Source organism: Pan paniscus, chromosome 9 (genome assembly GCF_029289425.2).
Source record: "Pan paniscus chromosome 9, NHGRI_mPanPan1-v2.0_pri, whole genome shotgun sequence".
Classification (NCBI taxonomy): domain Eukaryota; kingdom Metazoa; phylum Chordata; class Mammalia; order Primates; family Hominidae; genus Pan; species Pan paniscus.
In genome coordinates this window covers 118,735,300-118,759,806 of record NC_073258.2, presented here as the reverse complement: position 1 = coordinate 118,759,806, position 24,507 = coordinate 118,735,300, and the positions used below count along the sequence as shown (strand labels likewise).

The window sequence follows — 24,507 nt, the reverse complement described above, 5'->3', positions numbered from 1 at the left end:
CATTCTGCACTCTGAGATGTGTCTATGAGGCTGCTCATGTTCCAAGTAAGAGGTGAGCCCTCGGTGAGTGGCAGAGCCCAGACCCCTGCAGGGCTGTGGGCTCCATGCTGGGTGCTCTTCCCTCCTCTCAGCACCTGTGTGAGGAGTGAGGGGCACCACTTCCCCTCCCAGACTGAGAACTGCCCCGCCCCCATGCCTGGGCATCACAGGTGACAGCGTTCTTCACGTGACCTTCCCTCTTCTAGAGACTTCTCACATTGGAGCAGTGTCATGGGATGATATTTACTGTGAATAGGAAGTCCCACGCCCCCCAGGTTATAACTCCTCTACAGGATGGCCGGGAGCTTGAAGATGTTCTCAATCACACACTCTGGCCTCTGCAGACCCTAATGTTGGCGTAGGTGCTGGCAGTGCCTGGTGACTCACACTGAGGCTGTGTGCAGATGCCAGTGTGGGACAAACCCAAGTGTGGAGGAACTGGGATGGTCCCTGTCTCTGGACAAGACCCTGGCCTGGTGGGAGGCCTCCCCCAGCTCTGTCACCACGCTCTGGGGACGTTTCTGATGCATTTGTCGCTTGCCCCTCTTGCCCTTTTTGACCTCTCTCCTGCTTCTCTGTAGTTACCAGCAAAGCCTCAGAAGCACTTGCTGCTTTAGGGATAGGAAGGTGGGGAGAGGCTCTGAAGCTGTGGCTTCCTGTTCTGCAGAAGGACAGCTCCCACCCCATTCTTTCCCCAGGCCCCCCAAGCTGGGCTCTTGGTCACCTCCCAGAGCAGTTTGGCCTGGAGGCAGGACGTGCTCTGCGCCGCAGCCCTCGGGTCCAGATGGGTGCCCTGGGTTTTTGGTTCCCAGTCTGCACTGCCCCGCCTTTGATAGAGAGGCATCTGCCCTGAGTTCCCTGAGGTTCTGATTTTTCTCTTGTGCTTACAACTGGATTTCTGGTTTCACTTCTACTCCAAGCCTGGTCCCAGGCACGTGCCTCTCACCCTGTGGTTTCGCACCCCATTCCTCGCCCCGTCATTTCTTCTTGTGCCCAGGCTGCAGCTGCTTGCTGGTCCCTCGTCCAAAGCTGCCCACCTGCCCAGGCCTGCGCCCCTCCCGCCTTGGGTCCATGTGCAGCTCTAGCCCCTTCCCCACACTCCTGGCCCTGGGGTGAATACTGAACCTGAGACTGGGATAGGAGGAGAGAAAGCTCAGTGCAAGGAGGGGTGAGCCCAGGAAGAGGAGACAGCCAGTTACCGTGGGGGCTGCAGGGAAGTCCTGAGAGGTGTGTGGCAGCCAATGCATGCTCCGCTTCAGGGACCCTGCTCTCCTGGCCCAGCAGAACAGTCCCACAACAGGGTGACCAGCCCCCAGGCCACGGGGACCTGAGACAAATTTTTAAAACAATTACAAAACTTGCTCTAATTAGGCAGGACAATTAATTAGCTGTCAGTATGACCCTATGTCAACTAGGTCACAGGGTCAACAGAGTTTAATCCCCTGCCTGCGGTTACCCTACCCTGCAGCCAGGTATCAAATTATAGGCTTGGATGAACTGGAGATGAATATCATCGTTTACTTTGAACGATAATGTCTGTTTGTGTTTCATTCCACAAAAATTGCCTCTTGGCATCATCAAGCTCAGTCTCTGGTCAGTCATCCTCCAGTCCTGCGCTGCCATCCTTCCAGCCTTTCCACCCTCGTGCCTGCATTCCGCCTGCTGTCTGCCTCATGAAGAATCCCAGCTCCCAACACCTCCAATTTCTCTCATCACACCTCCGATTTCTCTCATTTCATCAGCTCCTTCCTGGCTTTGCTTTCAGCCCCCGAGGCGAATCCCCTCAACGTACCACTCACTTGCAAATATAATACCTTCATCCTTGTTCTTCTCCCATACCTGGCCGGCAACACTGCAGCCCTGGGGCAGGCCAGCCATCCACCCACACCACCCCTGCACCTGGGTGCTGAAAAGTCCTTTGGCCACAGAGCAGTGACCACAGCAACGGCACTGCCTCCAGCGCCCAGCGGAGTCTCCCACCCCCAGCAGTGTGTCATCTAGATGCCCACGGTCAGTTCTTTCCCCACAGTGGCTCTGTTCATGTTTCAGAGTCCTCTTCAAGGTCCCCATCAGGACTCCCCTCCCCCAATGCTCTCATCAGATGCTCTGACCTCCTACTGCACAGAGGAAGCAGAGATCCTCAGATAGGAATGCCTCATGTCTTGCCTCTCCTTATCCTTCCCACTCCCATACACATAACTACACCCAGACCCTTCCTGAGTGCACTTCGGTTTCCAGGAAGGTTTGTCTCTATCCCTTCAAAGCCTTCTGAACTCGATTCCTCCTTCTTAAGAGAGCACCAGTTGGCAGTTCCTTCTGCGCCTTCAGTGCCGCCCTTTCTCCAGCAGGTAGCTATGCCCACATCTCCCTTCTTCCAATGCACCGCTCTCCCTTGAGGCTACCGGCTGCTCTCGCTCTGTGGCCAGACCTCCTTCCTTCCCCTCACCACCCAGTTTGGGGAGTGAGCGGCCAACCTTTGTCACCTCCAGTTCTCATGGAAATGTGTGGCCTGGCTATTTTTCTCCTTTCTTCACCACCTCCTTGCACCTCCATCCACTCTACACCCCTCGGTGGTCTGGCCTCTGCTCCCTTCATTTCACTGGAACTGTGTTTGCAGAGGCCACTGATGACCTCCGTTGTTACTTCTGCAAATGGTGTTAAATGATCTCGCTTGCCTTCTCTGCAGAATTGGCCTGTCTTCCTGGAGCCTTTCTCACACCGTGATTGTCCTTCCCTGTCTGGATCTTCTCCGTCATCTCCACTTTGTATGTCGGTGTTCCCGAGGGGTTCCTCTGTGGCCCTCTCTTTTTCTTGCTTTTATTCTCCTCCTGGGGATTTCATCCCCTTCTGCGATTACACCTATCACCTGGGTGCTGATATCTCCCAAATTCAGCTTTCTGGTCCAGGGGACCCTCCTGAGCTCTAAACCTACATCTCTATTGCTGCATGGACATCTCCTCGTGGGGTCTGGCAGGTACCTTGAGCTCAACAGGATGATGGAACTGCCTTCCTGCATGTCCCCATTTTGATCAGTGGCATTGCCATCCACCCTGTTGCCTAATCAACACCCAGGAGTCACCAGGCCTCCCCTCTCTCCCTAACTTACTACCTCCAATTGATTCCCAGTTCTGCTGACCCTCCCTTCCTGATGTCCTATCCACCTCTCCCCTGTCCCTTGCCCTGGGTCAGGCTCCCATCATCTCTCCAGGATGACCCTTCTGGCTGCCTGGAGGGCCGCCTTAGCCTGGGCTCGCTACTCCCAGCATGTCCCAACCCTGGCCCAAGTGAGCCTCTCAGGGGCCAATAGAATCCCGCCTCTCCTTGAGAAGCGGCAAGACCTCCATGACCTGCCCCATCCACCACTTGATCGTCGGCCACTACCTGGCCACACGGAACCTTAAGGGAACCGTGATCTCTCCTACCTGTCCACCTTCAGCCTAGAGCCTCTTCTTCCTTCACCACCTCCTCTGCTTGGCAACTGACTACTGACCATCCTTCACAATTCATCACAGACCTCACATAGTCCAGGGATGCTTCCTTGGCATCACCCTCAAATCTGGGTTTTGGGCTCTCCCCTAGTGCTCTCCAAGCCCCCACGTTTACCTCTTATAGCACAGATTACCTGTCACTGTGTGCTATCTCAGCTCCTCTTTCTCTCCACCAGAGGTCTGCAGCTCTTTCTCCCATTTCCAGATGCCTGGCCTATGTAGGAAAAGAATAGTATATGATTATCGAATCAATAACCAAGGAGGACTTCCTAGAAGAAGCAGCTATTGGGTGGTGTTTTGTAGGCAGACATGAGCTGGTGTGAAGAGGAGGATGAGAATGAATTGCATAGAGTAGAGTCTCCGACTCAGAGTCCTTCAAGAGCCAGGGGAAACTAAGGGAAATGACTAGACATATTTAACAAGTAGTGGGGGACCCCAGGAGAAGACATGCCCCACCAAAAGACATCACATTCAGGTATGAATTCAGCACTGCAGAGGCCAAAAAAGCACAAACAAAGCATGTCTTGGTTGGAGGTGGCAGGGCCGGGGTGGTGGTGGCAGGTGTGGCATAGAGTGAGTAAGGCTGTTGAAATGGAACAGCTGGTGGGGTCCTTAGGAAACCAGGAATAGCGCATGACTTCCTGCAAGATGGGGTCTCTATAGTTCATCCTGACCCTGGCAGAAAATCCGCGTACCTTGGAGGCCCTGGAATTTGAGGGATCCACTCAGAGGCTGCCAAATTGGCCTTGGCAGCCACAAACAGGAATGTCATACCAGAGACATGGGAGGCAGGGACGGCCTTCCCTTTTTGGAGCTGATCATAATTCCAAAAGACACAATCCTGAATGTTGAAATCCTGAAAGTTCAAAATCCCAAAAATTAGGCCAGGTGCAGTGGCTCACGCCTGTAACCCCAGCACTTTGGGAGGCTGAGGCAGATGTATCATTTGAGGTCAGGAATTTGAGTCCAGCCCGATCAACTTGGTGAAATCCTGCCTCTACCAAAAAATACAAAAATTAGCCAGGCATGGTGGCGCGCACCTGTAATCCCAGCTTCTCAGGAGGCTGAGGTAGGAGAATCGCTTGAACCTGGGAGGTGGAGGTTGTAGTGAGCAGAGATCGGGCCACTGCACTCCAGCCTGGGTAACAGAACAAAGCTCTGTCTCAAAAAAAAAAAAAAAAAAAAAAAAAATCCTGAAAATATAATTCTGGAAAAAATAATGAAAACATTCATTAAAACATATTTATTTCCATTTCAAAGGGGATTTATATTGGAAACATATAAAAACACAACAGGACACTTTATAGTGTACATTACACAATAAAATAGGCAGTGATAACATACATATTTTTGCACGCATAAACACTCAGGTAATGACGGTTGCATGGGTATAAGAGTTATGAGCAGATGAACCATGTTCATAAAGAAATAGGTCAAAAAGGGCAAGACGTAAATCCATGGCACCGTGGTTGTTACTTGTGTGCACCCAGCTTTATAACTGGTCATCTGAAACAACAGCATGAGCAACCAAAGTCTCTGGATGAGTTTGATCAAAAACTTCGATGGATCATCACCAAAAATGCAGCTGTCTATCCATGGAGCTGCATTCCAAGCTGCAAGGAGCTGAGATTCCAAGAAAATTTAACTTCACAAAGACAGATGTACAGAAAGGACATCTCTTTATCTGATGAGAAAATGTCAATGTTTTTCTGTACATGCACAATGCGTCCACACAAAGTTGACATGGTGATAATGCACTTTCAGGGAGCCAAATTTGAAAACAAACAAGCAAACAAACAAACAAAAAAACAAGAACAAACAAAAAAAAAAACAAAAAAATCCCAAAAACCCCCAAAACCCTGCATAAAACAAATTCGAACTCTCTAAAAGTCTATATAACTTATACCTCCAGTCTTGCAAATGATGCAAAGATGAAATACCTAGCATAGGGAATTGTAAAAAATCATGCTGAAAATTTAAAATAGTGAAAAAGGAAGGAAAAAAACAACCAAAAACGATCCTGTGATTGTGATTTTTGGGATTTTAGATGTTAGGGGTTTAGACTTTAGAGATTACAATCTTTCAGGATTTTAACATTTGAGGTTACAGTGTTTGCGATTGTGTCTTGGTCCAACTCCTCTTTTTCCTCTCTGAGACCTTGCAGGCAGATGTGGAGACCACATCACTGTCAGAGGAACAGGGGCTGGGGTGGGGGTCTTTGGGACCTTGAATGAGATGAGTTCTCAAAGCTTCCAGGCTAAAGAATAACATAAATGGTAGGACTTGAGCCTCCAAGTGAATAAGAGCCTTGTAAACACATTGCTTTAGGGAATTAAAGAGCTATGCTGGATGTCCAAGGAAGGCCCCACCCGTTGCCTCTAGTTCTTGGGGGAAGGCAACATTTCAGCCACCAGAGGGCGCTCAGGTTGCAGGAATGGTTTCTCAGGACTGCTGCTTGGAGGAGTTGAATAAGGAATCCAAGGAAGGGTTGCCAGAGCATGGGAGCCATGCAGGTGGGACTCCAGGACTGAAGTCCGACCTTTTCAGTCACTCTGCCATTGTCCCTGGCTGAGGCCATCAGTTAATTCATTTATTCAAGGAACATTTGCCCTGTACCTGGGAGCCCTGAGCTAGTAAGCTTTGTGTGTGTGTGTGTGTGTGTGTGTGTGTGTGTGTGTGTGTGTGTTTTAGAGAGTCTTGCTCTGTCACCCAGGCTGGAGTGCAACGGCATGATCTCGGCTCACTGCAACCTCTGCCTCCTGGGTTCAAGTGATTCTCTGGCCTCAGCCTCCCGAGTAGCTGGGATTATAGGTGCCCTGCCAACACGCCTGGCTACATTTTGTATTTTTAGTCGAGATGGGGGTTTCACCATGTTGGCCAGGCTGGTCTCGAACTCCTGACCTCAGGTAATCCACCCGTCATGGCCTCCCTAAGTGCTGGGATTCCGGGTGTGAGCCACCGGACCCGGCTGTGAGCTAGTAGGCTTTGGAGACACAGAATCAGATAAGCCTGTCTGGACCCTGGAGGAACCACAGCCTAGGCTGGGAGGTGGACCTTCAACAGTGCAGTCCCCTGTGGGGTATTTGTGCTATGACAGAGGGACATGCTGAGCGTGGTGGCAGCACCCAGGATGAAGTGTTGATTCTGTCTGGGACCTGGGAGGAGGCTTCCTATTGTTGGCAGTATTTGCTGTGGGTCTCGGAGGGTGAGCGGGAGTGCCCCAGGCTGAGAGGTTCCAGGAGAGGCAGGCAGGGGCACATTATAAGCCAATGCCTATGTTTGGCTGGACAGAGAAATGCCCAGGTGGGGGTCGTGGGATGTGGCTGGAAGGAAGGGGGCGTAGGCGATCACGTTAGGGAAGAGCTAGGGGCTTATCTCAGAGGAGAGAAGCATTCTATGTGGGAGCCAGGGCAGACTCAGGTTCTGTGGGGGCCTGAGGCTTACATAGTTTTGAGGCTTTCTTAGATGAAGAATACAAAATTATAAATACAAACTTAGGAAGAGGGGCTTGGAAGGGTCCGTACAAGTGAGCGGCTTGAAGCTTAGCTTGTTGGCCTCCTGGCAAATCCTCCTCTGCGTGGGAGACACATCTTCCACAATCTCCCTGCTTCCCTGCAGGGCCCCAGCCTGCCCTCAGCAGCTCCCTGCTTGCAGCAAACCACTTCCCTCTCACCCCTGCCTCTCGCCCTTCTTTTGTCCCCTGGAGTCCTGAGCAGCCATAGAAGGCCGGACGCGGGAAACTGGAGTCTTGAGTTTTCCTCTGGGGAAAGGGAAGCAGAGCTGCACAGCTGTTGGGGGACGTGGGTGGGGATGACCTTTTCTATGGTGTTTATGCAAAGAGCACCCGCTACCCGCATTGTTCCAAGAGTTGCCTTTGAATCTGGCCAGCAACTCTTATTCCCGCTTTAAACAATGTACAGTGTGGAAGAGTTCCCGCTCTTTGCCAGGCACTTTCACACCTCTCATGTCATCAGCGCCATGTTCTAGGGAGGCAGGGAGTACTGTTCCCTCTGCAGAAGGTTCATGATTCAGACACCTGGCAGGTGGGACCTCACACCTAGCACTCTCCCTGCGTCACCCGTGTCTCTTGTTCACAATCAACCCAAGAGTATTAGTATTAGTATAGTATTAGTATTAGTGTTAGTATTAGTATTAGTATTAGTATCAACCTAAACTAAGATTGCCCTGCTGGGGCACCAGTGCAGGAAAATGTGTCACCATAGAGGTGAAACCACAGATGACATGGCTGGCTTTGTTATTCTCCCCTTCCTGTGGTGTGTTTTGATGGTAAGGGTGCGCACAGGTGGGGTGGAGCTGGCAGCCCTTGTTACACTGTCTGCACTGTAGTGAGAGTTCTCACCGTTACCCCCTTCTTGGGCTGTTGAGAGAGCTCTCGCCTGGGTTTAACCTCAATTTCAGGCTATCACCAGTGCAATGGATCGCTGAGACTCAGCACTGATTTGCAAGATCTGCTGGGTGTTCAATATGAGGGTCTCATCCAGGGCATGGGGAGGAGAGAAGTGGCCACTAATTTCAGTTGCCTTTAATCAAATAAAGAAAACTGAGCATCCAGCTGTGTTAGACTGTGCTAGGATAGTGCCGAATCAGGCATGGCCTTGTCCTCATGGCTCACTTCAGCATCCACGAATGGCTCCTGTGTGCCAGGCAGTGAGCTGGCTTGTGGGAGACCCAGGGGTGGGTGAGCAAGCTGTGTGCCTGAGTGTGAGAAACTCCCATCTGTTTCAGGATGTCAGCCTTTGTTATAAATCCACAGAGAACAATACAAGGCATAGCATTGTCTGTACAAAACTGGATAGGATAGTTTCTCTGCTTCTTGTGCCACCAGTTAGAATAAAAGACAATGCCTCTGATATCCACTGGTCCTTTCTTGGCTCTGCATACAGGCAAACATGAGCCTGCCTCTACCTCCCTCACACATCTTCACAAAAGCCCAGAGCAATCCCTTCTGTCTCTCCTGCTTTACTAAAGGATGAGAATCAGAAATAGGGGAATGGAATGAATCAAAGCATCTTCCCTGCCCCCAGATAAGCTCTTCTGCAGATGGGGTGGGGATGGATTGGGGGAGGTCACTGGAGCCGTTTTCTACAAAGGATGCTCAAAGGTTTGGAAGTCCTGGGTCTGGGATTCAAGATGCATCCCTGTGGCAGAGGTGACAAAGGAGAGAGGAATCATCCAAGTATTTAGGTGTTTCAATGCTTCGGGCAGATTTACAAAACCCCAAAGCCTCTGAACTTGCAACCAATCGAAGCAACCCTGATTTATCCTATTTTCTGCAACATGCATGCATCGGCCGGCACTTATGATGAGGAAGCAAGGGTGGGGGCTAGAAGAGTGAGTGAAATGGAGGCTTTGAGGCAGGAGGACTGCGGGGGTGCTCAGGATGGGTGACCGCCACTTTGTATGTGTCAGTTGTTTCTGCTCCCCACCTTCTTGCCCAAGGTCTGGTGGGGATAAACGGAGAACCAAAGCTGCCTTGGGTCTGCAGATGGCAGGGGCAGCTGATGGTTGGTGTCAGTGGCTGGGTGCTAGTGCCCAGCTCACCTGGGCTGTGCATGACTCTGGCCCACTTGAGCCAGACTTGGCTTTGTCTGGGCAGGGGCCTTGGCCTAGCTTCCCCCAGCTGGCACCCTGTCTTTACAGACCTAGGAGCCTAGGAGGCCTGTGGGGCAACCTGTGCCTGGGATGCTGCCTGGGTGAAGGAAGATGTTCTGTGATTCCCCAAGGCCCTTTTCCTCTTCCATTACTTCATGTGACTCTCACCGCAATAGCACGAGGTATGCATCACTCACCAGCCTCTTCATTTTATGGAAGACAACCTGGAAGGTCAGAGTGGCTCACCTGAGATTGTGCAACTGGTGTGTCCCAGGGCTGGGGCTCCAGCACACGCTCCTCTGAAGGCAAGCCCTGTGCTCATTCCAGTACTGAGAGACTTCAAAGACCCTCTCTCTATCCGCTCCCCACAAGGATCCTGGGCCCCTTGGTACCTTCTAGGCCCCAGTGACTCCACTTCAGCATGAGGTGGTTTGAACTCAGTGGCACAGGTCTCCACAACACCTCCCTGACTATCCTCCCTCAGCATCTAGTGTGGGAGGCACAGTTTGCACGGCGGACACATTGACGGCAATCCAAGGCAGGAGTAGTTAGTGAGGAACGTGGACTTACCCTTGCCAGACTCTTTAGATCACGCCTCCCATCAATAAACAATTTTGTGCATGCACTCTGATATTTATGTATTTATAAAGTATATTTGTATTTATACTCAAACATATATGACCATTAAAAAGCACACATGCAAAAATTAAATTAAAAGCATTAAGGATGGGCCAGGTGCGGTGGCTCATGCCTGTAATCCCAGCACTTTGGGAGGCCGAGGTGGGTGGGTCACCTGAGGTCAGGAGTTCGAGACCAGCCTGGCCAACATGGCAAAACCCTGTCTCTACTAAAAATACAAAAATTAGCTGGGCGTGGTGGTGTGTGCCTGTAATCCCAGCTACTCAGGAGGCTGAGGCAGGAGAATTGCTTGAACCCACGAGGTGGAGGTTGCAGTGAGCAGAGATCGCGCCACTGCACTCCAGCCTGGGTGACAGAGCAAGGCTCTGTCTCAAAAAAAAAAAAAAAATTAAGGGTGGAACAAACATGCGAGAATTGCAGCTTCCCTTCAAATCACTCACAGACGGTTCTGGGGTCCCCAGCCAGTGTCTCAAATTCAATGTTTGGACCAGTCTCCCAGCCACTCTTGGCAGGGGCCATTGCCCCTCTCTGGCTCTGTGTGGCATTGTCTCCTGTGGTCCCTGGTGCCAGGGCAGTGGCTACCCTGTGGAGGCCTGGAAAAGAGCCCTGACCCCTGCCCACCCCTGACGTTGCTGCTAAAGCTCACGCTGGCAACGTCCCTGGGAAGTTTAGTGAAATAGCGCTCTTACTTAAAAAAATATATTTTTGGTTGCAAAAGTAGTACATTATGATTATTGGCAAAATCATCATCATTTTCACTTGCTCTTTTTTTTTTTTTTTTGGCAGCTCTTCAGCCTAGGCGATAGGCATGAGGCTGCAGGAGGAAGGAAAGCTGAAGGGCAGGTTTTCCCCTTCCCCATCCTGGCCCAGGACCTGTGACACTTCACTCCTTTAGGTCATGTCCTTTCTAGAAAGCACCTCCATCTCTTCCGGGATGGCCTGCTGTTTGGCTATTACTCATGTGTTTAATCTAGGGCCGTGTTTTTTGTTTTTTGTTTTCTGTTGTTTTTTTCCCCCATACTTTATGACTTTTGCATCATTCCTGAGCCAGCTGTACCATTATTTACTTAATTTCTTTCTTTCTCTCTCTCTCTCTCCTTCCTTCCTTCCTTCCTTCCTTCCTTCCTTCCTTCCTTCCTTCCTTCCTTCCTTCCTTCCTTCCTTCTTTCTTTCTTTCTTTCTTTCTTTCTTTCTTTCTTTCTTTCTTTCTTTCTTTCTTCCTTTCTTTCTTATTGAGATGGAGTCTCGCTCTGTCATCCAGGCTGGAGTGCAGTGGCGCAATCTCGGCTCGCTGCAACTTCCACTGCCCAGCTTCAAGTGATTCTCGTGTCTCAGCCTCCTGAGTAGCTGGGACTACAGGAGCACGCCAGCAGGTCCAGCTAATTTTTTTTGTATTTTTAGTAGAGACTGGGTTTCGCCATATTGGCCAGGCTGGACTCAAACTCCTGACCTCAGGTGATCTGACCGCCTCAGCGGGATTACAAGTGTGAGCCACCGTGCCCGGCCTAATATTTTTCTTAAATCTGACTCACTTTTTTAAATTAATTACTTCCTTTAACCTTGTTCTAAGACATAAAATCCACAAAATCAAGATTTGATATGCTAGTTAAGTCTCTTCTTAAAAATGTGAAAATAAATGCATAGCTATTAAAACAATAAATGGCTCCTGGGTACCACTATGATCACCTCCCATGTTACCAACGGATGCACCCCCACTCTGGGGGCAGTGATGGGGAGGCATGCAGAGAGAGGGCTTGGCGAGGTTCCGTCTGAGCCCCAGAGACACCTCCTAAGAGACTGTCAACAAGCCCCTTGAAACGCTCTGGGCTGCTGTCTGCATCTCCTTCTTCCCAAGACACAGACCTTGCCTAGCAAAGCTTAGGCACTCAAGCCAGTACCCTGGGACAAATGTGGAGGGTCACAGAGATCCCCAGCCCACAGAAGGCATTTGCTTAGGCTGCTGTAAAGGAAGCTTTGCCTTGACTCCCCCCAAGGTGAGTGGCCATAGCTCATACTCAAAGTCTCAGTTTGGCTGCTGAAATAACTTATTTGCTTCTCTGTCCATGGGGCTTCTCCGTCCACTAAATCCTTCAAACAGAAGCACTGTTTTCTCCATCTCTCCCAGCCCTCAGTCTCTGGACAGGACAGTCTAAGGTCTGGGATCCTCTGAGATGGCTGTGGCCGGCTGTGGGTGTATTGCCCATGCCTGCTCCTAGATGACATCTTGGCTGTCCTGAGCCACCACCAAGATTCTATTGAGGAAGAGTCAGGGCAGAAGAGCTGAGCTTCAGGGTGTCATCTGTCAAGAATGCCCCAGAATGCCAACCTCCAAAGCCCCGACTGGGGCCAGGGCTCATTCTTTGGATATTTTCTCTGTCTCCATCTCTCTCCCTTTCTCTCTGTTTTCAGACACACAACAAGTGTATGTATTCTAGAATCCTTGTTAATTGGTTAATTTAGTTAAAAACAGATGAGATCGCCAATAAATCCATGTCACAGACCACGTGTAAACATGTCACAATATGCTAACCCCCTTAGACCCTCGCAGATGCACACAACATGTGGGCCACTGACACAAGGACAAAGTGTGTGTCATTTCTCCCAAGGTCACCGCATTGGGGTGGTGGCTGACTCTCAGCAGCCGGTTTACTCCTAAAACTCAGTCAGTGGTAGGGAAGCTCACTTCTATTCCTTGACTTTATCTTGCTTAGGGAAGTAATAAAACTATTCTTGGGACTGGCTTCTACAAAGGAATTTAAAATGTTTATTTATCTTAAACTCCTTTACTCAAAACAATACATTTTCAAATCTAAACATCCTTCTCTCTAAACTTAAGTATATTCAGTATGACTCTCACTTTCTTCCTCCTCAAAGTGAGATAACCAGAACTAATTACTTTGGGAAACTCCCTATACCGACTCTCATATGAATAGACTTTGATGGACCTGTTCCTCTGTCCTCCAGACTCAAACGGTGTCAGTCTGGCTGTGAAAGAATCCTCTGGGGAGCTTATTGAAAATTACAAATTCCTGGGCCCACCTCTGGAGAGTTTCCTTGGATAGGTCTGGAGTGGGTCCCAGGTACTCCATTCTTTGAAAGATCTGTAGGGAACTCTGAAGAATTTGGGAAAAGCTGCTCTACACCTGCCCTGACTTGCCTTAATTGGAGGGACAACTTGGCTCAGACTTAAGGCAAGGTTCTTGATATCCAGGCGTCTGTTGAGGTTGAGGGCTAAGCAGGCAGGAAACTACCTGATGTTAAGACTGCATTTCTGACACAGCCAGGCACTAGGACTTACAGTTTTTTGGGGCCTCCTGGTTCTTCATAAACCCTATCATCAGTGCAAAGGTTGATGCCAATCTTCCTGTGTGCTTGGTAGGAGATCACACATCCATCTAATCTAATGCGGTATCAGACCAATGTGGCATCATCACTTAAAGATAAAGGGGCCCGACTCTGAGCCTTGTTTTATGTCATAGGAAATTGTGATCTGTCAGGGGCTGTTTCTGCCCACCTCATTGTTGCATTAGAGATCAAAGGCAGACTTTTGGTCATCAGTAGGTGGAGATCTCTATGGGCTCATGTAACTTGGTGCCTAACTGGTCTCTGTCCAGAGGAGGACAAAGGCTACTGATAAATTATTGAAGAGCTGCCAACACTCTATGCTGTTCTAGAAAATTTCACTCTAAGTGGAGGAAAATAACTTATTGAATATCTACCATGTGTCAGGAGCCATATAACTCTCCTTTCACATACACGTCTCACTTAATCTTCACATTAACCTTGTGAAGTTAATATTTTAATCCGCATTTCAACATAAGAGAGGATTAAAACTCAATCTTGCCCAGAGTAATGATATTTTAGCTTCCAGATGGCCTGGCTCCAAGTCTTTTTCCGTCATCACACACTGCTAAAGCAAATATCCCGATGGTCAAGAGTTAAAAAGATCTGCCTGAAATCTGCTGTCTGTTCATTCATTATACTGGGTTGAAAGATTCAGAGCTGTACATTATCAGAGAGAGAGTGAGGGTAAAGTTTAGAGAGCAGTAAACAAACCAATGGGTCTAGTTTCAAACAGGAGATACTTGATTTTTTATTGTTGTTATGTGATTGGTTTGTTTTCTTCAGCAATATTATTCATCACACGAATATTTCTATTGCAAAAGATGAAAATCATGTGAAATTGATGATACCTGTTTTTGACCTTTAAAAATGACAATTTTATATGGTTCAAGCTAATACTAAGGCAAAACTTGAAAGGCTCTTTTTACTTCTACTCCCTACCCCACTCCCCTGGTTCTTCATAAACCCTATCATCACCTGCTTTACACCTGCCCTGACTTGCCTTAATCATAGGGAGAACCGCAGCTTGGTGACAGCCTTTCTCTCTCTCTAGTGTGTGTGTGTGTGCATGTGTGTATACCATAACTAGAATTATGTGATATCTATTCTTCTGCAACTTGAACTGATCTTTAAAACGTGGAATTGATGAGCAACAGATGAGCAACAAAGGAGGAATTCTTGATTCCAGCTGGAGAAAAGTGTAGGCTCCATAAAACCTGATGTATTGAGGGTGAGGGGGCCTAGAAGCCAATGGAGATGAAAATGTTCCGTTTTTCTTGCCAAACCTGGACCTTGGGCAATATCATCTCCACATCTGCCTCCACCATTGATCCTAATAGTAAAGCCTAGGGCCTCCCACTAGGGTCTGTTGTACTTAGGTTTTGAGTTTTAGAACTTCCTTCTGATTTTGTTTGATGTGTTGCTAATCTTCCAGGGGGTTGTGCTGCTTGCTTGTTCATTTTTTGTTTTGTTTTGTTTTAAAGTTCCTTGTCAGTATAATCTAAAAGCTAGAGAGGTCCAATCACCTGCTGGAGGTTTCTTCTAAGTGATCAAACTAGGAGGTTTTTTGTTTGTTTGTTTGTTTTGTTTTTTTTTGGTAGAATGAACTTTTTTTTTTTTTTTTTTTTTTTTTTTTGGAGATGGAGTCTCACTCTTGCCCAGGCTAAAGTACAGTGGTGCAGTCTCGGCTCACTGCAACCTCTGCCTCATGGGTTCAAGCAACTCTCCTGCCTCAGCCTCCGGAGTAGCTGGAATTACAGGTGCCCGCCACCACGCCTGGCTAATTTTTGTATTTTTAGTAGAGACAAGGTTTCACTGACCTCAAGTGATCTGCCCACCCTCAGCCTCCCAAAATGCTGGGATTACAGGCATGAATCACCACGCCCATCCTAGAAGGAACTTTAAATGGGAGTTGGAGGGGCATCTGGAGAGAAATCATGATTTAGATGGGCGGTGGGATGACCATTTGCAAGATCTCCTGGCTTTAGGTCAGTTCATCCAAATGGCTTGGTAAATAGTAAGGTGCATAATGCCACCATTACCTTCATGCTGCTTGGCACATACTCACGGCTGCATTTTTTTTTTTTTCAATTCTGCCAGACTTCTCAGTGACTAAGATTTGGTTTCTGGAATATGAGTAGATGGATAGATAAGTACAATTAGGGTAGATTCTTACCTAAGTGTAAGGATCTTGATACCTCTGCTTTTTGCATGGGTTTTGAGTGTTACATATCTGCAGGAAACCTGGATTATAGAAAATGCATTTCAATGCACTTCTTCAAGTTTAAGGATTTAGGAACTCCTTCTCTCCAGGGGATAATTTAGACAGAGATAAATATAGGTTGGCATTTTATCGCTTTTTTAACAGCTTTGTTTAGATATAATTCACATAACATACAATTCTCCCATTAGAAGTATATAATTTAATGTTTTTAATATATTCATGCATATCTGCAGCCACCATTACAGTCAATTTTAGAACATTTTCATCACCTAAAAAAAAACCCATACCCTTTAGCTAAGATAACCCCCTCCTTTTCTCCCCACTTCCCCTGGCCCCCCATAATCTACTTTCTTTTTCTTTTCCTTTTTTTTTTTGAGATGGGGTCTCGCTCTGTCGCCCAGGCTGGAATGCAGTGGTGCGATCTTGGCTCACTCCACCTCCCGGGTTCAAGCGATTCTCCTGCCTCAGCCTCCCGAGTAGCTGGGACTACAGGTGCCCACCACCACGCCCAGTTAATTTTTTGTATTTTTAGTAGAGACAGGGTGTCACTGTGTTAGCCAGGGTGGTCTTGAACTCCTGACCTCGTGATCGGCCGGCCTCAGCCTCCCAAAGTGCTAGAATTACAGGTGTGAGTCACTGCGCCCAGCCTCTACTTTCTTTCTCTATAGATTTTCCTCTATAGATTTTCTGGATATTTCGTATAAATAGAATCATATAATATGTGGACTTCCGTGACTGGCTTTTTTCACTTAGCATAATGTTTTTGAGGTTCATTCAAGTGGCATGTATCAATACTTCATTTCTTTATACGACCGAATATTCTGTTATATGGATATACCACATTCTGTTTATACATTTGTCTGTGGATTCCTTAAGATTTTCTTTAAAAAAAAAAAATGTTTTACCAAATACCCAGACTTCAAGGAGGAGGATTTTCCATATATAAGACTGTGTTATCTGTGAACAGAAATATTTTCATTTCTTCCTTTCCAATCTGGATACCTTCTATTGCTTTTTCTTGACTATTTCCCTGGCTAGAACCTCCAGTACAATGTTGAACAGAAGTGGTGAGACCAGACATCTTCGTCGTGTTACTGATCCTAGGAAGAAAACATCTGCCTTTTACCATTTAGCATGATTGCTGTGGGTTTCTCATAAAGGCTCTTTGTCAGGTTGAGGAAGTTCTCTTCTGTTCCTAGTTTGTTGAGTGTTTTTATCATGAAAGAGTGTTTGATTTTGTCAAATGCTTTTTTTGCATCTATTGAGATCATCATGTGATTTAAAAAATTCTACTGGTATGATGTGTTACAAGAATTGATTTTCAGATGCTGAACTAATCTTGCGCTCGAGGGAGAAATCCAGCTTGGTTATGATGTATACTTATTTTTAGATACTGCTGGAATTGGTTTGCTAGTATTTTGTTGAGGATTCTTTATTCTTTTTCCACATACAATCATTCCCAATTGTTGAGGATTTTTGCGTCCATATTCATAAGAGATATTTTTTCTCTGGTTTTCTTTTCTTGTGATGTCCTTGTCTGGTTTTGACATCAGGGTAATACTTGCCTTATAAAATGAGTTGGGAAGTGTTTAGCCTCTTCTATTTTTTGGAAGAGTTTGTGAATAACTGATATTAATTCTTCTTTAAATGTTTGGCAGAATCAGTGGGAAAGCTAATTAGGCTTGGGTTTTTCTTGTGGGTATTATTTTTTATTGCTAGTTCAGCCTCTTTATTTGTTATACTTATTCAGATCATCTTTTTCTTCTTGAGTCAGTTTTGGTGGTTTGTGTATTTCTAGGAATCTGTCTATTTCATCTAAGTTATCTATTTTGTTGGTGTACAACTGTTCATTGTATTTCTTACTATTTTTGTTTCTGTAACGTTGACAACAATGTCCCCTCTTTCATTTCTGATTCTAGTAATTTGAGTCTTTTTTTTTCTTGGTTAACTTAGCTAAAGGTTTGTCAGTTTTGTTGATCTTATGCCAATTTTTTGTTTGTTAGTGTTCTCTATTGTTTATTTTCTATTTTATTAGTTTCCACTCTAAGCTTTATTATTTCCTTTCTTCTGCTTGCTCTAGTTGAGTTTGTCTTTCTTTCTCTCTCTCTCTCTTTTTTTTTTTTTTTCATTTGTGACAGAGTCTCACTCTGTTGCCCAGGCTGGAGTGCAGTGGTGCGATCTTGGCTCACTGCAACCTCCGCCTCCCAGGTTCAAGCTATTCTCCTGCTTCAGCCTCCCGAGTAGCTAGGATTACAGGCATCTGCCACCATGCCCAGCTAATTTTTGTATTTTTAGTAGGGACAGGGTTTCACCATGTTGGCCAGGCTGGTCTTGAACTCCCAACCTCAAGTGACCCACTGACTTCGGCCTCCCAAAGTGCTGGGGTTACAGGCACGATCCACTGTGCCCGGCCTGTGTTTCTTTCTCTAGCGTCTTAGAAGATTAACTGGAAGATTAGGCCATTGATGTGAGATCTTCCTTCATTCCTAAAGTAGGCATTTACAAATATAAATTTTTCTCTGATCATTGCATCCCACAAGTTTTGGTGTACCGGGTCTTTATTTTCATTCATCTACAAGTTTTTAAAATTTCCCTTTTGATTTATTCCTTGATCCATTGGTTATAGGTCGTATTTAGGAGTGTGTTGTTTAATTTCCACATATTTGTAGAATTATTCACATTTATTTTGCTATTGGTTTCTAATTTTATTTCATTGTGATCAGAGAATCTACTTTGTATTATTTTTATTCTTTAAATTTTATTGAGGTTTGTTTTACGGCTTGGCATATGTTCTATCCAGGGGATGTTTTATGTACACTTGAATGCATATTTTGTTGTTGAGTGGAGTGTTTTACAGATGTCTGTTAGGTGTAGTTGGTCTGTAGTGTTGTTCAAATCTTCTATTTCCTTGATCTTCTATTGAGTTATTCTATCCAATATTAAAAGTGGAATTTTGAAGCTTTCACTTATTATTGTTGAGTTTTCTATTTCTCCCTTCATTTCTGCCAGTTTTTGCTTCATGTATTTTGATGCTTAATGTTTTAATTATTTTTTCACTATTTTTAAGTGGTTACTCTAGGATTTACCATGTACATCTTAGCTTACCAGAGGTCACTTCAGATAGGTTAATACCAGTGATGTATAGAAATATTACTCCTATGTAGCTCTAGTCTCTTCTCCTCTTTTGTGTATTATTGTTATATATGGTATACATTATATATTATTATATTATGCAATATATTTTTGTTATACATATGTCACATCTATTAATGTTACAAACTCAGCAATATATTGTTATAATTATTAGTTTATCAACTACAGTCATGTCCTTTGCTTATACTGCTTTGCTCCCATCCACCCCTTAGTGCTATTATTAACAAAAATATTACATTTGTATATGTTATAGGCCTAACCTTACATTATGTATTTTACATATATATAATTTTGTATGATTGCTTTTTAAATCAGTTATGAGGACAGAAATATGCACTTATACATTAAAAAAATTGTTACTAGTCACCTTTGTTTTTTTGTGTGTATGTATTCAAATTAGCATGAGATCATTTGCTTTTAGCCTGATGGATGTCCTTTGGTATTTCTTGTAAGGTGAGTCTGCTAGCAACAAATTCCATCAGCATTTGTTTATCTGGGAAAGTCTTTAGTTTGCTTTCATTTTTGAAAGATAGCTTTGCTAAACGTAGGACTTTTGGTTGACAGTTCTTTTTCTTTGCGCATCACTCTCTGTGACCTATATGTTTTTGCTGAAAAGCCAAGTGCTAATCTTATGAAGGTCCTCTTACAAGTTCCCAATGCATTGTTTTTCTCTTGCTGCCTTCAAGGTATTCTCCTTGTCTTTTACTTTCAGCATTTTTTACTATTAAGTGTCTGTTTGCAAATCTCTTTTAGTTTTTCTTACTTGGAGATCATTTAGCTTCTGGATGTGGAGGTTATTTACTTATTTTTTTCTAAGACAGAGTCTTGCCCTGTTGCCCAGGCGCAGTGCAGTGGCATGATCTCGGCTCACTGCAACCTCTGCCTCCTGGGTTTAAGCGATTCTCGTGCCTCAGCTTTCCAAGTAAGTGGGATTACAGGTGTGCACCATCATGCCCGGCTGATTTTTTTTTTTTTTTTTTTTGAGATAAGGTCTTGCTTTGTTACCCAGGCTAGAGTACAGTGGTGCAATCTCAGCTCACTGCAACCTCCATCTCCCTGGTTCAAGCGATCCTACCACCTCAGCCTCACTAGTAGCTGGGACTACAGGCCTGTGCCACCACACCCGGCTAATTTTTGTATTTTTAGTAGAGACGGGGCTTCACCATGTTGGCCAGGCTGGTCTCAAACTCCTTTTTTCGAGTCCCGCCTCAGCCTCCCAAATTGCTGGGATTACAGATGTGAGCCACTGCGCCTGGCCAGGTTATTGTTTCTCAATAAATTTGATAAGTTTTCTGCCATTATTAATATTATTTGGAGATAGGGTCTCGCTCTGTCACCCAGGCTGGAGTGCAGTGGTGTGATCATGGCTCACTGCATCCTTGACCTCCTGGGCTCAAGTAATCCTCCCGCCTCAGCTTCCCAAGTAGCTGGGGCCACATGTGTGCACCACCACACCTGGCTAATTTTTGTATTTTTTGTAGAGATGGAGTTTTGCCATGTTTCCCAGGCTGGTCTTGAACTCCTGGGCTCAAATGATCTACCCACCTCAGCCTTCCAAAGTGCTGGGATTACAGGAGTGAGCCACCGTGCCAGGCCACTAGCTCCTCTATTCTTGTACAGCCTTAAAGAGGCCATTACAGAACTCCTGGGCCAGGGAAATAAAAATCTGTGTTGGTCTGATCCAGTTTCCTAATTAACTGAATATAAGCCTTAATGTTATATGTCTCCCACCAAAGCTACCTGTTGAGATAACTGGGTATTTGGTACTTATTCTATGTATTCCATGGCAGAGGCAGTAATTCCTCAAGGTTAAGTCACCACCTTCTCTTGCCTCCCAGTTGGTATTTCTCCCTTCATTTTTGCTCTGCTCTAATTTATTCTACACATGGCAGCCAGAGTTGTTTTAGAAAGGGCACATTTGGTCATGACATTATACTGCTTCAATACTTGAGTGGTCTTCCATTTTTCTTATTATAAAGCCCCAAATCCCTAAAATGGATGATAAGACCCTGTTTATCTCTCCTGCTTCTTCTCATGCCCCTTTCTCTCTGTGCCCCACTCTCTGCTCCACCCCCTCTCCTCACTTCACACCTTGCATCCTTGCATGTAATCCAGCCACACATGAATCTTTCACATTTTTATTGTCTAAGTATCACGCTCTACCCTGTTTTGAGCCCTTTGCACATGTTGTTTGCTTTGCCTACAATGTTATTATTGTTTTCTTTTCTGATTCCTATCATCTTACAGGTCTTGCTTAAATGTCAGATTCAGGAAAGGCTTTCCTAACCTCTCAGAGTAGTTCAGGTCCCCTGTTTTTTTTTTTTGTTGTTTTTTTGCTTTCTGTTATGAAAACAAAACAAATGCCCCAGGAGAAGGGTCCATGATTACCAGAAACATCAAAGAGTGCTTTCTACCATTTTTATTCTGTTGTGTTGAGGCCAACATTGCAATAAACAAGCTAACACTACTTATATTGGACTCATTTGCAGTAGCTGACATTTACAGGAATATACTAGAAATGGCACTAAAAAGTTTAAGAAAAGTTATGGCAAACTTGCTTGCACATCATATAGAAAAGTAACATTTTAAATATAAAAAAGAAAAACTTCCTGGAATTGTTATGCCAGTATTAAAGAACAGCGCTACACTGGATGTGACAAATTCTTTACGTGGGTGTTATTCTTTCCCAAAGACTGTCAAAGGTGTGAGTGCTGCAAAAGAACAAAAATGAAAACAAACACAAAAGAAAATGTGTCTTATAGTTTATAAGCAGGACGACACTGACCAACACAAAGAGGGGTCTGGAGTTCAGTTCACGCCCGAAGCCTGCCCCCTCGGCCTCCAGGGGTCATTCAGAGCGTTCTCAAATCCATTTCTGACACACGACTTGTCACTGCTCCTCTCCCCTTGAAAAAAGCATGTTAGAAGCTGCCCTACAGGTCTGAGCAGTGGGACAATCTAATTGAATCACTGAGGGCTTTTAACACGTAAGAAATGGACATGACCATCACCCTCAGCCCCACAGCAAGGGTTTGAGGAAGTCATCAGTCCTCCACAACTCTGAAAAGAAACCAGAGTTGAAGTCTGGACAGAAAGCTTTAAAAAAGTGACAGCACCAATGCAGCCACTCGGTGTGCCCTAGGTGTGCTGTCAGGGTCAGCAGCTTCTTTCTAGATGAAAGGAGCAGAGGCAACAATGAAAGAGTACCCATTCTTCCTTTTGTTATTGGAGCAGGAGTACTAGGCGGAATAGGTACTGGCATTGGCGGTATTACAACCTCTACTCAGTTCTACCACAAACTATCTCAAGAACTAAATGGTGACATGGAACAGGTCGCCGACTCCCTGGTCACCTTGCAAGATCAACTTAACTCCTTAGCAGCAGTAGTCCTTCAAAATCGAAGAGCTTTAAACTTGCTAACCGCCGAAAGAGGGGGAACTTGTTTATCTTTAGGGGAAAGATGCTGTTATTATGTTAATCAATCCAGAATCGTCACTGAGAAGAAAGTTAAAAAAATTCGAGATCGCATACAACGTAGAGCAGGGGAGCTTCAAAACACCGGACCCTGGGGCCCTCTCAGCCAATGGATGCCCTGGATTCTCCCCTTCTTAGGACCTCTAGCAGCTATAATATTGTTACTCCTCTTTGGACCCTGTATCTTTAACCTCCTTGTTAAGTTTGTCTCTTCCAGAATCAAAGCTGTAAAGCTACAAATGGTTCTTCAAATGGAGCCCCAGATGCAGTCCATGGACCCCTGGACCGGCCTGCTAGCCCATGCTCTGATGTTAATGACATCGAAGGCGCCCTCCTGAGAAAATCTCAACTGCACAACCCCTACTACACCCCAGTTCAGCAGGAAGCAGTTAGAGTGGTCGTTGGCCAACCTCCCCAACAGCACTTGGGTTTTCCTGTTGAGAGGGGGGACTGAGAGACAGGACTAGCTGGATTTCCTAAGCCAACTAAGAATCCCTAAGCCTACCTGGGAAGGTGACCACATCCACCTTTAAACATGGGGCTTGCAACTTAGCTCACACCCAACCAGTAAGGAGAGCTCACTAAAATGCTAATTAGGCAAAAACAGGAGGTAAAGAAATAGCCAATCATCTATTGCCTGAGAGCACAGCAGAAGAGACAATGATCGAGATATAAACCCAAGCATTCGAGCCAGCAATGGCTACCTTCTTTGGGTCCCCTCCCTTTGTATGGGAGCTCTGTTTTCACTCTATTAAATCTTGCAATTGCAAAAAGAAAAAAAAGAAAAAAAGGAGCAGAGGCAAGCATGACACCACCATCGCAGAGAACCAGCCCAGATGGAAAGGCCCCATGATGCTCCTGCTACCCTCTGCCCCCATGGCCAGCTGCCTCCCTGATGGCTCACACAAGTGGCACCTCACTGCCCTGCAGCTGGAGGGGCACTCCAAGGAGCGCCCTTCTCCCCAGGCACCCCCAGCTTAGGGTGTATGCATCACCCAGCCCTGTGCTGGCAGCACGTTACCAATCAGCCTGCATGAAGACCTGTCAGCTGTCATGTGTGAATTCCTTAAATTCAGTTAAATAGTCCATTAAAGATGTGTTTAGAAAATACCTTTGTAAAACAAAGGTAACTTAAAAAATGGAAACTTTCAAATCCATTTATATTTTTATTATAAACAAAACTTAATTAAAAGTTTAACAAACTGGCTGAAAACTCACCAAGTGTCAGACTCACCAGCAATTAGAAAAATGGTAATTTACCAGCATTTCGTCATCAGAGTTCTCTCTCTGGCAAGGGTATATCTAGATCTGTAAGGGTCAGTGGACTGTGAATCAATTTTATGGTTTTTTAAAAATCACCATGTATTGGCCAGGCATGGTGGCTCATGCCTGTAATCCCAGCACTTTGGGAGGCCGAGGCGGGTGGATCACTTGAGGTCAGGAGTTTGAGACCAGCCAGGCCAACATGGTGAAACCCCATCTCTACTAAAATACAAAAATTAGCCAGGCGTGGTGGCAGGTGCCTGTAATCCCAGCAACTTGGGAGGCTGAGACAGAAGAATCGCTGGAACCCAGGAGGCGAAGGTTGTAGTGAGCCGAGACTGTGCCACTGCACTCCAGCCTGGGCGATAGAGCGAGACTCGACTCTGTCAAACAAACAAACAAACAAACAAACACCCACCACATATTAGGATACTAATGATAGTCCCTATATCCATCCAGAAGTTCCAGAAGTGCTGGCATAAAGCACTGACCACCCCACGGCTGCACACTTAGCACCTGCCTGGAGGATCCCCCATGCTGAGGTCCAGGAGAATGCTTTGTTTCAGTCATTTCTGGGCTGTGACAACACGTGAGCAGGGAGCACTGTGTGAGTCTCCAGGAGGGAATCCTCCTGGGGCCCAGAGACTCCTCCACACCTGAGGAGGGCAGACTGGCTGGGGAGAGCCTGGCCAGGCCCCTAGAGACTGGCAGGGGCAGGCATGCCCCACCCACGCAGGTCCCTCTGTTCTGATGGCACCTGGACCCCCTGTACTTTTTCATAGAACATACGTTTTTGAGCAACCGATTATTAGGGTGCTGATCTGTTGAACATACCTCCTCATAGAACATGAGCTCCATGAAGGCAGCGCTCCTATGTGCCTTGACCACTCTATGCCCAGTGTCTAGTACAGGGCCTGGCACATAGTAAGAACTCCATAAATCCTTGTTGAGTGTGGAAATGAATACTCTTTGGGGCACAGAATTCAAGGGCTGGCATGAGAGGTGGGCAGGGAGAAAGTCCTGGGGCTCTACTTAGAGCTAATGTGGAACTGGTGGAAAAGTTGTTTAAATTTCAGATGGGCACTTTGGGAGGCTGAGGCGGGTGGATCACTTGTGGTCAGGAGTTCAAAAACAGCCTGGTCAACATGGTGAAACTCCGTCTCTACTAAAAATACAAAAATTAGCTGGGCACAATGGCGGGTGCCTATGGTCCCAGCTACTCAGGAGGCGGAGGCACCAGAATCGCTTGAACCCAGGAGTTGGAGGTTGCAG

General features: G+C 46.1%; 1 protein-coding gene across 1 annotated transcript in view; it reads left to right on the top strand.

Moving 5' to 3' along the window:
* Positions 1–24,507, top strand: part of SMIM35 (small integral membrane protein 35) — a 72,985-nt gene that overhangs the window by 27,484 nt on the left and 20,994 nt on the right. Inside the window, exon 2 of the mRNA XM_055094914.3 lies at positions 246–397. Coding sequence (XP_054950889.2) covers positions 276–397 — 122 coding nt within the window. The 5' untranslated portion in view covers positions 246–275. The remainder of the gene's footprint in view (positions 1–245; positions 398–24,507) is intronic.